The sequence below is a fragment of the Seriola dumerili genome, unplaced genomic scaffold, assembly GCF_002260705.1.
Source record: "Seriola dumerili isolate Sdu_G_001 unplaced genomic scaffold, Sdu_1.0 BDQW01000066.1, whole genome shotgun sequence".
Classification (NCBI taxonomy): Eukaryota; Metazoa; Chordata; class Actinopteri; order Carangiformes; family Carangidae; genus Seriola; species Seriola dumerili.
In genome coordinates, this window is record NW_019174321.1 from 4,291,525 (window position 1) to 4,306,191 (window position 14,667).

At 35.2% G+C, this 14,667-nt stretch overlaps 1 protein-coding gene and 1 pseudogene across 2 annotated transcripts; one reads left to right on the forward strand and one right to left on the reverse strand.

Annotated features, from left to right (window-relative positions):
* The first annotated feature begins 6,072 nt into the window (after nucleotides 1-6,072).
* LOC111219354 lies at nucleotides 6,073-12,358 on the forward strand (annotated as a pseudogene).
* Nucleotides 12,359-13,016: 658 nt separating this feature from the next.
* On the reverse strand, nucleotides 13,017-14,533 carry LOC111219482 (flocculation protein FLO9-like). Of its 2 annotated transcripts, none has more exons than XM_022742168.1 (4): nucleotides 14,443-14,533; nucleotides 13,514-14,005; nucleotides 13,256-13,408; nucleotides 13,017-13,168 (listed from the first exon to the last, which is right to left on the reverse strand). In XM_022742168.1, the coding sequence occupies exons 2-4, from the start codon at nucleotides 13,992-13,994 to the stop codon at nucleotides 13,041-13,043; spliced, it is 762 nt and encodes a 253-aa protein (XP_022597889.1). In that variant the 5' UTR covers nucleotides 13,995-14,005; nucleotides 14,443-14,533; the 3' UTR covers nucleotides 13,017-13,040. The 2 variants fall into 2 exon arrangements, with proteins under 2 accessions (XP_022597889.1, XP_022597888.1); XM_022742167.1 differs by having other exon boundaries at nucleotides 13,514-14,010.
* Between the last annotated feature and the right edge of the window lie 134 nt (nucleotides 14,534-14,667).

The following is a 14,667-nucleotide window of genomic DNA, read 5'->3' on the forward strand; positions in this document are numbered from 1 at the left end:
AGTTCCTCCACTCTGACTTCAGTTACATCATCTTACCCTTCATGGACTCAATGGATTTTAATTTGATGTCCTTGGAACACAACCACATAGAGATAAGATTACAACGAATGTGGAGTTTAGATTAAAATGAACAACTTAAAAAGCAAAGAAACTCTTCCTCAACTTTAAAACACATTTTTACCAGTTCATTCCAAGGATTTTGATCTGCCCCATCTTTCTTTGCACTCTGGTCCTCAGGTCTCTCCTCATGTTGAGCGCAAACATTTTCTCTTTTGGCTTGACAGAGCATCAAATAAAAAATATATACATATTTCAGACAGTTAGACATACGTAAAGTGTGTTTCTTCCTTTCAAGTTCGTTGTTTTTGTGCATGATTATTGCATTAGTTTATCCTCCAGTTCTTTGGCCCTGGAAAATTAGTGCAAAGAATGAATAAAAATTTAATGATAGGAGGAAAAATTGCACTTGGTCTGGAAAATACTGTGAATTTTCAGGAGTTAATAATACCTCTGTATCTCTAGGCTAATGAATCCTGTAGCTCTTTAATGGTTGTCGGAATCTGCTCCAGCTTCTCTGCTTGTTGATTTACCTCTGCCTGAGCTCCTGCAAGCTTAAGTCTTTGGCTTTGCGGATGATCTGTGCATATTCTTCTTTACTTTGTTCCAGGGCTGCAGCAATAGCTTCAACGATTTTTCTTTAAGGGAGCAAATAATGTTCTCAGTCAAAGCAGATAGAACACACAGAGCCCTGAGACTGACAAGAATCTTATACAAGACACTCACCTGAGTTTCTTCATAGCTCTGCTCAGCAGTGTGCAGTTGTTGAAGAAGGGATTCCTGTTCAGCTTTGAGCTTTTGAGAAGTTCACTTTGTTGATCTGTAAAGATAGTAAATATATTGATGTAATCTTTGGTATCCTCAAAAATCGACGAATAAAACCATTTCAGTACTGTCAAGTTTCAAGTTCATTGAACTTGACTTGAACTGAACATTGGATAAAAAAAATGAATAATTACAAGGCTTATATATATTTTTCTGTCAAATGCAGTTACACCCAGAGGCCTAAGACTGCACAAAAAAGAATTAAGAAATGTTATATGACAGATAGTTCAGAATTTAGAAAGCTAATGTTATCTTACTTGTTGTCTCTTGGAGTTGTTTGCAATGCTTTTTGGGTTTCATGGAGGTCAAGCAGGACTTTCTTCTAGTCCACTTTCCGTATTCTTAAGCTTTATCTGAAGCCCAGCCACCTGTGAATACAGCATCAGTCCTTATGTTTTGTTTCAAAACCCTGTGGTTACATGTTACAAGTTCCCACATAAACTGGTCTCTCTTTTCTGACTAACCTCTTCCTCTTTCATGGCATATTCTTGACAATATTTCTCTTTTAGCTCTTCAAATTGCAGCAAGCCTTCTTTCACTGGAAAAAGATAAAAATGATAAATTTTCTTGCTGGTGGACATGTTATCTTGCTTGTCGATCTATCATTAATTCATCCTATATCATTAGGATGAATCCTTCTGAAGGATTACTGTATTGAATAGCCTAATAAACATAAGGAGAAAAAAATACCTTTCTGCATCTCTTGTTGATCAGCTTCTGGCTAGAATACGAAGGCTTTCGAATGCTGCAATCCAGTTTCCTACAGAAAAAAGTTAAATTGCATCAAACCTCATGTCCTACCCTTTTACTCGCTCCTGTCCAAAAAAAATAATTTATAAAATTTGTTGATTAAATTTAGAAGTGGTTTTTACCTGAATGCTCTCACTAATTTTCCATAACCAGGTGATGTGTTTCCTCTCTTTCAGATTCAACTACAAAATGTAGAATTTAATTATAAAATATGTAGCAATGTGTCAATATTCTCAGCACCTTAACAAATATGGCTGACAAATATATATGGGCAGAAGAATTTAAAGCACTTTTTACTTACACAGCCTGCATATTCTTAGCTGACCGCTGACAAGTGTCTTTCAGATATTACACAAGTTCCTGGTTGCATTGTTTCTGCATTTTAAAATATTTGGAATTTTGTATAAACAAAATATTTGAAGTAAACAAACATTTATATTTAAAAATCAGATTGTTCACATTCATCTGGCTTTTACAGAAGCATGCTCATTGTGTCTCAGAGCATTTTTAAAAAAAAAAACCCTTTACCTTTTCCTCAAATCCTCATTTTCACTTATTTGTTCCTCCAGCTTTATGCTGAGATTTTTCATTTCCAAACTGAAAAAACAGAACACACATTGACAGATAACAAATAATATCAAAAGAGTGTTAGAGTATGTGTCCTTGATTATCGATAATCTTTGTATGTGGTTAGAGAGGGACAGAAAAAGGACAAAGAATAAACTTGTCACCGAGTTGACACACCTGTAACTCTGAATGGCTTTGCGCTGAGTTTCTATTGTCCTTTTGTTTTCTTGGAGTCTTCTCTCCTTTTGCAGCAGTGTCAGAGTCAACTTTGAACCTTCCAACACTTCATGTTTCTCAACTTCCTCAAAAGAGCTGGAACAAAAGCTGTCCAGATTGCAATGTATTCTAGGAATAGTCACAATTTGATGGAAGTAAAACTGAGGTACTTTAGAATAAACACATTGCAAAGGCAAGTATATTCTATTCATGCTTCACATTGTGTACAATGAAAATATTACCTCGTCTTTTTCCATTGGTGGCACAACTTTCATATTGGGAAAGTCTTTGGAGGAGATGACAATTATGAATTTATAATAACATGTATGGATAACTGCCAGTTCTTTGTGCTTGAAAGTATGTAGCCAGTGTTGCATATAGAAGAAATACCTTGTCTGATTGGTTTAGTTGGTGTGACCAGGCTTGTATTTGGGAAAGGCATGTTTTGTCCTTTGTCAAAACACCTACTGTAACCTAGGGAAAACAGCAATTACACTTAGTCATCACAGGCATTAATGATTACTGCCTGTTAGAACAAACAGCTGCCTCCATTCATTAATGCTTTCAGCTTACAGCATGGGAAAACAATGCCCACAAGTGCCACAAACTGTATGTTTAAAACTTTCACTGCTGATAAAAAGTGGACTAATATTGTGCTGGAACGGACTGTGTCAGTGCTGAGCTAGTATTAAAGTGTTTTGGCTTTAGTTCATTAATATATTACTTTGGTTAAACTATTGGCTAATTTAACTTACCTGCTGAAATGTATTCATGAAGTCACCACAACTCTCACAATTTCCTGAGTCTAACAGCACATACCTGTCCATTATTCAACCTGGGGGGCACCAACAGCTTGAAGTTAAAACCTTGGTTTCTCTCCATCCTGAAAAGACGCAGAGAGTTAGATACAGCTGTTATTATCGCTATGTTAAGTACAGCAGATGGTGGAAGAAGCAACAAATAAATTCTTCACACATCAAATGTATAGCAAATCTCTAAATGTTGAGTGGGTTTCTCTAAAACTTAAATTGACAGATAATGGCAACTTTTGGCAAGGGTTATTTTTAGTGAAGCCACCTGTGAAGTTTTAAAGTGGATATATTCTCTGTGGATACATTTAAACAAGACAGAGGCCCCCAATAGATACTGTTTTGAAGTCATAAAGATTGAGAGCCGTCTTTTAACTCATAAACTGCGTTTTATATGCTTATTATACTTTAATGCTGTAAAATTTTAATTCCTAAAAATAACTACAATCAGTTCAATAAGCTAAAAAGTATAATATTTCGTTATGAAATATAGGTGGAGTATATGAGTCTAGAGTAAAAGAAAACAAATGGAAATACTCAAGTACAATACCTCAAAATTGTAATTGCATGAAGATTTCTTGAAATAACGTTAAATGCATTTCATGCTACTTACTTTCCACCACCGAGGTACCCGTTACTGGAATTTAACGTTAAGCGTTCAAGTCTAACTTAGACTTTATCAAGAGAAAAGCATTTTTAACAGATAATATCAAATAGCCTTCAACGAATATTTAATTACATCCGAAGATTCTGGCGTCATCTTATCCGTTGGCTAGATTAATTAGCTTGCTAGGGCTCCGTTTATCTAGCAGTTAACGGGTGTCACTTGATGATAGTTTACTTGGTAGCTAGTTAGCTACATTAGCTAATCCCGAACAAACTAACAAAAACGCAACAAGACATAAAAACATTAAGTTAAAAAAATTGTTGTTTTTTTATTAGTTTTTGGCAAACAACAGCCGAGTCTTACCTGCCTATGCTGGAAAGTTTAAATTATGAAATATTTTGTACGACTGGTTAAAAACGTTAACTGTTCGACGGTTTTTAACCTGGGGACGACACGAGCAACAATTCTCCGGTGTTTAACGGTTTATTTCAAATTTTGCTACGTCACAGGTAACACTGCATCAATTATCGGAAACGGAAGGTGACATACTTCTATTTTACTGGGTCTATTTCACTTTATACTTTAGATTAGCCCAAATATTGGTAGTTTTTACTCCACTACATTTGTGTGATATATTAGTTATACTTTTTAGATTAATAAATACAAAATATAATCTATAAATACATTTATATGGTATTAATTATGTCATGATATAAAGTTGCAAGGCTGATCCTAGTATATAACCATTAGTAAACTCCTGTACAACAACAGCTTCAAATCCTGTGATCCTTTTGTTATGCATAATGCATGTCACGTTCATAGACCACAGAATGTGTTAAATGGGTCCATATCTTTTTCCTTTCATGTTTAAGTAATGCTTTATTGATCAGTTTCTACTTGCATGGCCTGACTCTCAGTCCTTTATGAATTTATGATTCATTGATGAACCTGCAAAGCTTACAGAATTATTAATTTTTAAAAAATTATATACTAGGACAGCCTTGCAACTTTATATCATGACATAATTTAATACAATATAAAATGTATTTATATATTATATTTTGTATTATTAATCTAAAAAGTAACTAAATATATCAAACAAATGTAGTGGAGTAAAAACTACAATATTTGGCTAACTAAAGTATAAAGTGAAATAGACCCAGTAAATAGAAGTAGTCCACCTGTCCAGTTTCCGATAATTGATGCAGTGTTACCTGTGACGTAGTACAAATTTGAAATAAACCGTTAACACCGGAGAATTGTTGCTCGTGTCGTCCCCAGGTTAAAAACCGTCAACAGTTAACGTTTTAACCAGTCGTACAAAATATTTCATAATTAAACTTTCCAGCAATAGGCAGGTAAGACTCGGCTGTTGTTTGCCAAAATAATAAAAAATAACAACAATTTTTTAACTTAATGTTTTATGTCTTGTTGCGTTTTTGTTAGTTTGGTCGGGATTAGCTAAATGTAGCTAACTAGCTAGCCAAGTAAACTATCATCAAGTGACACCCGTTAACTGCTAGATAAACGGAAGCCCTAGCAAGCTAATTAATCTAGCCAACGGCTAAGATGACGCCAGATCTTCGGATGTAATTAAATATTGTGAAGGCTATTTGATATTATCTGTTAAAAATGCTTTTCTCTTGATAAAGTCTAAGTTAGACTTGAACGCTTAACGTTAAATCTCAGTACGGTACCTCGGTGGTGGAAAGTAAGTAGCATGAAATGCATTTAACGTTATTCAAGAAATCTTACTGCAATTACAATTTTGAGGTACTTGTACTTGAGTATTTCCATTTGTCTTCTTTTACTCCTAGACTCATATACTCCACTATATTTCATAACGAAATATTATACTTTTTACTTATTGAACTGATGTAGTTATTTTAGGAATTAAAATTTTACATTTAAACGTATAATAAGCATATAAAACGCAGTTTAATGAGGTTAAACAGACGGCTCTCAATCTTTATGACTTTCAAAACAGTATCTATTGGGGGCCTCTTGTCATTGTTTAAATGTATCCACAGAGATATATCCACTTTAAAACTTCACAGGTGGCTTCACTAAAATAACCCTTGCCAAAAGTTGCCATTATCTGTCAATTTAATTTTAGAGAAACCCCTCACATTTGAGATTTGCTATACATTGATGTGTGAAGAATTATTTGTGCTTCTTCCACCACTGCTGTACTTAACATACGATAATAACAGCTGTATCTAACTCTCTGGTCTTTTCAGGATGGAGAGAAACCAAGGTTTTAACTTCAAGCTGTTGGTGCCCCCCAGGTTGAATAATGGACAGGTATGTGCTGTTAGACCTCAGGAAATTGTTGAGAGTTGTGGTGACTTCATGAATACATTTCAGCAGGTAAGTTAAATTAGCCAATAGTTAACCAAAAGTAATATATTAATGAACTAAAGCCAAAACACTTTAATACTAGCTCAGCACTGACACAGTCGTTCAGCACAATAATTAGTCAACTTTTTATCAGCAGTGAAAGTTTTAAACATACAGTTTGTGCACTTGTGGGCATTGTTTTCCATGCTGTAAGCTGAAAGCATTAATGAATGGAGGCAGCTGTTGTCTAACAGGCAGTAATCATTAATGCCTGTGATGACTAAGTGTAATTGCTGTTTTCCCCTAGGGTTACAGTAGGTGTTTTGACAAAGGACAAAACATGCCTTTCCCAAATACAAGCCTGGTCACACCAACTAAACCAATCAGACAAGGTATTTTCTATTATGCAACACTGGCTACATACTTTCAACACAAAGAACTGGCAGTTATCATACATGTTATTATAAATTCATAATTGTCTCTCCTCCAAAGACTTTCCCAATATGAAAGTTGTGCCACCAATGGAAAAAGACGAGGTAATATTTTCATTGTACACAAATGTGAAGCATGAATAGAATATACTTGGCCTTTGCAATGTGTTTATTCTAAAGTACCTCAGTTTACTTCCCATCATTGTGACTATTCCCTAGAATAATTGCAATCCTGGACAGCTTTGTTCCAAGCTCTTTGAGGAAGTTGAGAAAATGAAGTGTTGGAAGGTCAAAGTTGACTCTGACACTGTGCAAAAGGAGAGAAGACTCCAAGAAAACAAAAGGACAATAGAAACTCAGCGCAAAGCCATTCAAGAGTTACAGGTGTGTAACTCGGTGACAAGTTTTCTTTGTCTTTTTCTGTCCCTCTCTAACCACATACAAAGATTATCGATAATCAAGGAACAGCATACTCTAACACTCTTTGATATTTATTGTTATCTGTCATGTGTGTTCTGTTTTTACAGTTTGGAAATGAAAATCTCAGCATAAAGCTGGAGGAACAAATAAGTGAAAATGAGGATTTGAGGAACAAGTAAGGGTTTTTTTTTAAAAAATGCTCTGAGACACAATGAGCATGCTCTGTAAAAGCCAGATGAATGTGACAATCTGATTTTTAAATATAAATGTTTTGTTTACTTCAAATATTTTGTTTATACAAAATTCCAAATTTTAAATGCAGAAACAATGCAACCAGGAACTTGTGTAATATACTGAAAGACACTTGTCAGCGGTCAGCTAAGAATATGCAGCTGTGTAAGTAAAAAGTGCTTTAAATTCTTCTGCCCATATATATTTGTCAGCCATATTGTTAAGGTGCTGAGAATATTGACACATTGCTACATATTTTATAATTAAATTCTACATTTTGTAGTTGAATCTGAAAGAGAGGAAACACATCACCTGGTTATGGAAAATAGTGAGAGCATTCAGGTAAAACACTTCTAAATTTATCAACAAATTTTATAAATTATTTTTTGGACAGGAGCGAGTAAAAGGGTAGGACATGAGGTTTGATGCAATTTAACTTTTTTCTGTAGAAACTGATTGCAGCATTCGAAAGCCTTCGTATTCTAGCAGAAGCTGATCAACAAGAGATGCAGAAAGGTATTTTTTTTCTCTTTATGTTTATTAGGCTATTCAATACAGTAATCCTTCAGAAGGATTCATCCTAATGATATAGGATGAATTAATGATAGATCGACAAGCAAGATAACATGTCCACCAGCAAGAAAATTTATCATTTTTATCTTTTTCCAGTGAAAGAGGGCTTGCTGCAATTTGAAGAGCTAAAAGAGAAATATTGTCAAGAATATGCCATGAAGGAGGAAGAGGTTAGTTCAGAAAAGAGAGACCAGTTTATGTGGGAACTTGTAACATGTAACCACAGGTTTTGAAACAAAACATAAGGACTGATGCTGTATTCACAGGTGGCTGGGCTTCAGATAAAGCTTAAGAATACGGAAAGTGGACTAGAGAAAGTCCTGCTTGACCTCCATGAAACCCAAAAGCATTGCAAACAACTCCAAGAGACAACAAGTAAGATAACATTAGCTTTCTAAATTCTGAACTATCTGTTATAACATTTCTTAATTCTTTTTTGTGCAGTCTTAGGCCTCTGGGGTAACTGCATTTGACAGAAAAATATATATAACCTTGTAATTATTCATTTTTTTATCCAATGTTCAGTTCAAGTCAAGTTCAATGAACTTGAACTTGAACAGTACTGAAATGGTTTTATTCGTGATTTTTTGAGGATACCAAAGATTACATCATATATTTACTATCTTTACAGATCAACAAAATGAACTTCTCAAAAGCTCAAAAGCTGAACAGGAATCCCTTCTTCAACAACTGCACACTGCTGAGCAGAGCTATGAAGAAACTCAGGTGAGTGTGTTAAGATTCTTGTCAGTCTCAGGGCTCTGTTGTGTTCTATCTGCTTTGACTGAGACATTATTGCTCCCTTAAAGAAAAATCGTGAAGCTATTGCTGCAGCCCTGGAACAAAGTAAAGAAGAATATGCACAGATCATCCAAAGCAAAGACTTAAGCTTGCAGGAGCTCAGCAGAGTTAAAAATCAACAAGCAGAGAAGCTGGAGCAGATTCAGACAACCATTAAAGAGCTACAGGATTCATTAGCCCTAGAGATACAGAGGTATTATTAACTCCTGAAAATTCACAGTATTTTCCAGACCAAGTGCAATTTTTCCTCCTATCATTAAATTTTTATTCATTCTTTGCACTAATTTTCCAGGGCCAAAGAACTGGAGGATAAACTAATGGCAAAAAACAACGAACTTGAAAGGAGAAACACACTTTTACGTATGTCTAACTGTCTGAAATATGTATATATTTTTATTTGATGCTCTGTCAAGCCAAAAGAAAATGTTTTGCTCAACAGGAGAGACCATGGACCAGAGTGCAAAGAAAGATGGGCAGATCAAAATCCTTGGAGATGAACTGGTAAAATGTGTTTTAAAGTTGAGGAAGAGTTTCTTTGCTTTTTAAGTTGTTCATTTTAATCTAAACTCCACATTCGTTGTAATCTTATCTCTATGTGGTTGTGTTCCAAGGACATCAAATTAAAATCCATTGAGTCCATGAAGGGTAAGATTGATGTAACTGAAGTCAGAGTGGAGGAACTCACAACAAAGCTTTCAAAGAGAACCGAAGAGGTCAAACTATTTAAGGTGATATAAACAGATGCTTCGTCTCAGAAAAAAGGATGTTTATTTGATAGTCTAATCCAGATTCCTTAAATAATATATATATATATCAATATGTGCCCTTTTTATTGATGCAGAATGAAGCAGAGATGGCCTTTGCTCAAAATGATCTACTGAAGAAGGCTTGTGAAGCTGCTGAAAAGGCAAAAGAAGATTTAAAGGAGAAGTCAACTGAGACAGAGGTTTTTGACATTAATGGACACACAATGCTTCATAATGATGCCTGTTGTGAAAGTAGTAAATGCTTTCTTTGTGCTTTTTCTGTATAGTATGAACATCTGCAGGAGAAAATTACAGAAAAAGAAAAACAGATCAAAGCTGTTGAAACAAAGGTAATTTAAAAAAAAACACAAATAAAAATGCTGTTATTATTGATGGCCATTTTCTGGAACTAACAAGAAATATTTTGTTTTTTGTTTTCATCTGTGCAATCTCAGGGAAAAAATTGAAACTGTAGATATACAATACTTGAGATGGATTTGTTTTTTATTTAGCTAAACAGTTCACTTGTATATTTTCAGAATAAAATACTGAAGAAACAAATAACAAAGGAGATTGCAAAATCCAGTCAACTTGAAAATGTGGTATAGTGATGTTTTTTTTTTAATCTTTTATCTATTTGTAATATCAATAGGAAAAATTTAAACCAATAAGTAATACTCTGTTTAATGTAAATGCTTGTTTTTGTCTTTAGATCAGCAGTCTTCATGATGAGTCCCAGAACCTTGAAAAACTGAATGAGGAAATCCATCAGAAATTGCTCAAGGATCTTGAGTACAAATCCACCTTTGCAGCAGAACTTGAGAATGAGGTTGTTACTTGAGGTTACCAAAGTTATTTGGCATATTTTTAGCTCCCAGAATATAAATTAAGAATAAAATCATCTTGTCTTACAGGTACAAAAGATCAAATTAACAGCAGCAGAGGCCATCAAGAATAAGGAAGATGCAGAACTTAAGTGTCAACACAAGATAGCGGATATGGTTGCACTGATGGAGAAACACAAGGTAAGGTCATTATAAAGTATATTCTGTCCAAAAATGGTCTTGTACAGTATGAGTGTCAGTCCAGGAAGGAACTTGACTTGTCTTTACTAGAGCCAGTATGACCGGATCGTTGAAGAAAAGGATGCAGAGCTTGATGAGAACAAGAAGAAAGAGAAGGAGGCTGTGTCCCAGAGGAAATCACTGGTATGAGGCAAAAAATTATAAATAAAGATTTATCACTATCTATTTACTGTTAGATAATGAATCAGTTATATCCTAATATGTCTGAAATCAAATTCTTAAAATCAGGAGTTGGATCTTTCAAAACATAAGACTGAAAATGAGCAGTTGAAGAAACAGCTGAAGACTGAAACAACAAAGAAGGTATGCCCCAGTTAGAATCCATTATAGTTTTATTTTTGGCTTTTTACTGAAACAGGATGTGCTTTAACTTTTGAGAGACAGTTCTTTTTTTCTTTTGAGAAACACTTTTCGTTGCTATTAGGAAAACCTGCAGAAGGAGCTAACTGATTTGAAGAAAGAAATGTCATCAATGGAAATCACTCAGGTGTCAGAAGCAGAGAACAAGCAGGTACAAAGTCAGTACATCTGCAAATATGCTGCCACTGATGACGTTGTTTGTCATCATTTAACCAAGAAGTAATCTTCAAATTCTAGTCACCTGCCTCAAACTATAAACAAGGACGATGTTCAGAGACTCCAAAAGACAGTGCTTCAAAGAGACGCATATTTGAATTCTCCAAGACCAGGAAAACTCCCTCCTACTGCAAAGATAATGGAAGTGCTGCAGTTATGAAGAATGCTGTGAGTTTAATCTACTCAAATGTTTTTAGATAGGCAAAGTAAATTGTCTCATTTCAGCTTTATACTAAATTGTTGAGATGAGTCGGAAAATAACTCATCAAGCTGTCATAACTAATTTTCGATTCTTCGGTAATTATTACTGGAATTTTAATTGGCATTTTCAGGCTCAGGAAAGTTTAAGTAAAAATACTGTGTATCACATATTCAGACCATCATGTCTTTTATGGTTCAGGAATCTGACACTGAATCCCTCAGAAAGTCATGTGGAACAACACCAAAGAACAAGGTAGATGACAGTTTAATCTGTTCATAAAGTAAATATGGCAATGATAATTAAGACAACTATAATCTTTTGCTTAATCTGTGTCTCTGTTTACTGTAGCATTCATTCTAAGTAAAACTGACCCTGACTTTGTATCATAGGATGCTCACACTGAAGACCTGAAAACCCCGAGTATGACAAACAGGGTTGGCGGAACATCAAAGATCAAAGTAATATACAGTATCATTCTGACATTTTCCAAAATGAATAAAAATATCAATGGCTTTTGCGGACATTTACTCTTTGAATTCACTTGCAGTCCTACAGGATAAGGACACCACCTTCCGCTGAAAAAGCAGCACACTGGGGGAAGAGCACCTTTGAGTTTGACCCCAAGTCTGACAGCTCTGATCAAAATGATCTATTGGTGAGAAGTGTTTTTATTGGTTCAGAGTTTATTGGTCAGAAGTATACAGTATCATACCAGCCTGTTGATTTTGTGAATTTAATGTGATTTTTGTGCAAGATTGACAGAAGAGCTGATTTGGCTTTCTATTTGTCTTCCTGACAGACCTTTGAAAATGCACCCACGCTCAATTTTTCTGCTCCGCACTGTAAACTCAACACCATCAAAAAGGTAACACACTTCCATAGTGGTGTAATGCCATTTAGATATTATCTTTATGCATTTTATGCACAGACAAAGTTGAAATAAGCCCTGTAGTTTTTATTTATACTACATCAACTTTTATTCAGATCCAGAGCCCTGTCACTAAATCACCAGGGAGCTTGTTGAAGCTAGCTGCAATGAAAAGGATGAGAGATGCTGGTTGGACCGCAGTGACACGCGGTGACAAGAAAAAGAAGAAAAACAATGAGAAGATCTTTGCATAAGTAGTGCTGTTACAGGTCAGATAAACCGTATTAGCAATATTACACAGGTTTAGGAGTTGATACTCAAGTAAACTTGATATCTTAACATACATAGATGGTTTTGTTAGGGATTAAATATAACATAATAATAATAGTAACAGGCAAATATATTTCTTTACATGCAGAGAAAATATTGTTATGGATCAGTTAAACAGTATTGTTTGTGACATGCAGATTTAGGTGTTCATGTTCTAGCTTTTAAGCAAGTTTGCTTGAGATTTGGAGATAGATTTTGAGTGAAGTTACCCTCCATGTTAAGTACTTTGCAATAAATTCTATTCTATGAAATAATTTATCTTAACTAATATACACATGAAATCTCTATTTTGAACAAGTTCATATTGTTGGTGTTGGGAAAGAGTAGTTGTTATGTATTACTCTCTTAGTATATTTATCTATCCTAGAGTTGACAGTGAAATCAGTAAAAGTAATGTTCAAATTGATCTTTTTTGTTCCTTTTTGAATGTTCTTCTCATCATCATTTTCTCTTCCTCTCAGACATTAGCCTCTCATAAAGAGCTTAAATGTCAATGTGAAATTTCAGTCTTGAAATTGTATGAATTCGTGGATGAGGAAAAATGTCCGTGTCCATGTCTGTTATGTATTAAAGGTGACATCTCAAACTGTAGTTAGCTGTCTCTCCTCAGTGAAGGAACTCAAGGCGAAATTGAGATTGGTCTTCTGGGGCTGTAGGTACATTATCGTAGATCGGATGGCCATCATAAAGTCCTCCGGAAATTATGAGGGTATCATCATCTGCCACGAATGCATCTGTTGAAAATTAGATAGGTATTTTTAACTGCTAATAATTATCAAAATAGATTGTATTGATTGTATGATGAATGGGTGGCTCCTTACCTGTGTCATTAGTGTTGTTAAGAGGCTGATGCAAGTATTGGATTTTCTGTTTGCATCTGTGAAACATAAATATAACCAATGCCACACCGAACACTCCCAGTGCAACACTGAAGACAATGGTCATGTTCTTTTCTGAAATGTCCAGTCCAAAACCTAGTAGCACAGCAAAAAGGCAGGGAAAGTAATTGACAGAAGTTCAACGAAAACATGAAATGAGCAATTAAATTATTAATAAATAAATTCTAGCCTTATACTTACCTTGTGTGATTCTGTCCACTGAATCTGAAGTTGTATTGACAGTGTTAGATGAATTTGCAGTTGTAATTACTGAAGTATCCGGTGTACTTATGTAACCTGCTGTGGACTGGATTACTGGCATTGTCACAGCTGTAAATGAGGAAGTGTGAGTGCCAGGTGTGGTGGTTGTCAATAAACTACTCCTTGTTAGAGGATTCAAGACGGTTGTTGACTGAGAGGTCTGGGGGTGACTTGTGGTTTCATTGAATGTTCCATTGTCCCAGGTTGTGCTGGTAAATGAAGTTGTGTCTTCACTTATGTTTGAGATAACAGTTGCATGTACAGTGGTGTTAGATGATGTAACGAGTGTAGATGTGTGATTCAAGTTTAAGCCAGGGGTGGTGGTTGTTGGCATGATAGTCAAATTCATTTTTTCTGTGTGTGCCTCAGCAAAAGAAACAGCCAGGAGGCAGCAAGCCACGGTAGCAAAGATGGTATCCATGGCACTAAGTCCTGTACTGGAAAACAAAACATGGGCTAAAAAACACTTCACATCAAACATTAAAAATATCTCTTTCTATTAACTTAGCAATATTCAGGTTAAAAACAGAGTCTGAGCTTGCTCTATACGTAAGTTCTTGATTGTGTTATGCAGTGAAAAAAATGCCTTAAACATGGTGCCTTGTGTAAGTAGGTCTTATGCAATACATTTGCAAATTACACTGACATATTTTAAGCAGGAAATGACTGCACACACTAAATGTGACTTTGTACACAATGAGGTTAATACATAATAGCCTAAAACTCTCTGATCTTTTGTTGTTACGTCAATGGAAACATTTCTAATCTCTCCCTAATGCTAAAGCTTCATAAGTCCAAACTTGGATTCGAAAGTAAACAACGTTCACTGTATTTACTGCTGTAGACTGATTTAGAAAAATCAGGCTCACCTTGTTTTGTCGGTATGACTGAAAACAGTAACTTAGTTCACTTCCCTGGCAGTGAGTTTGCCTCCATGTCAAGGCTGACTCTCCACTTCCTACAAACTTGGAATGGCCACAGCGCTGATTTGTTGGCATTGTGGCAGGTAAAAGTGGGCAGGTCAGTGCTTTGTAAACTTCCTCTATTGTATGTTGCCAAGGATACAAAGGGCACAGTTATTACCTAGACCAAAG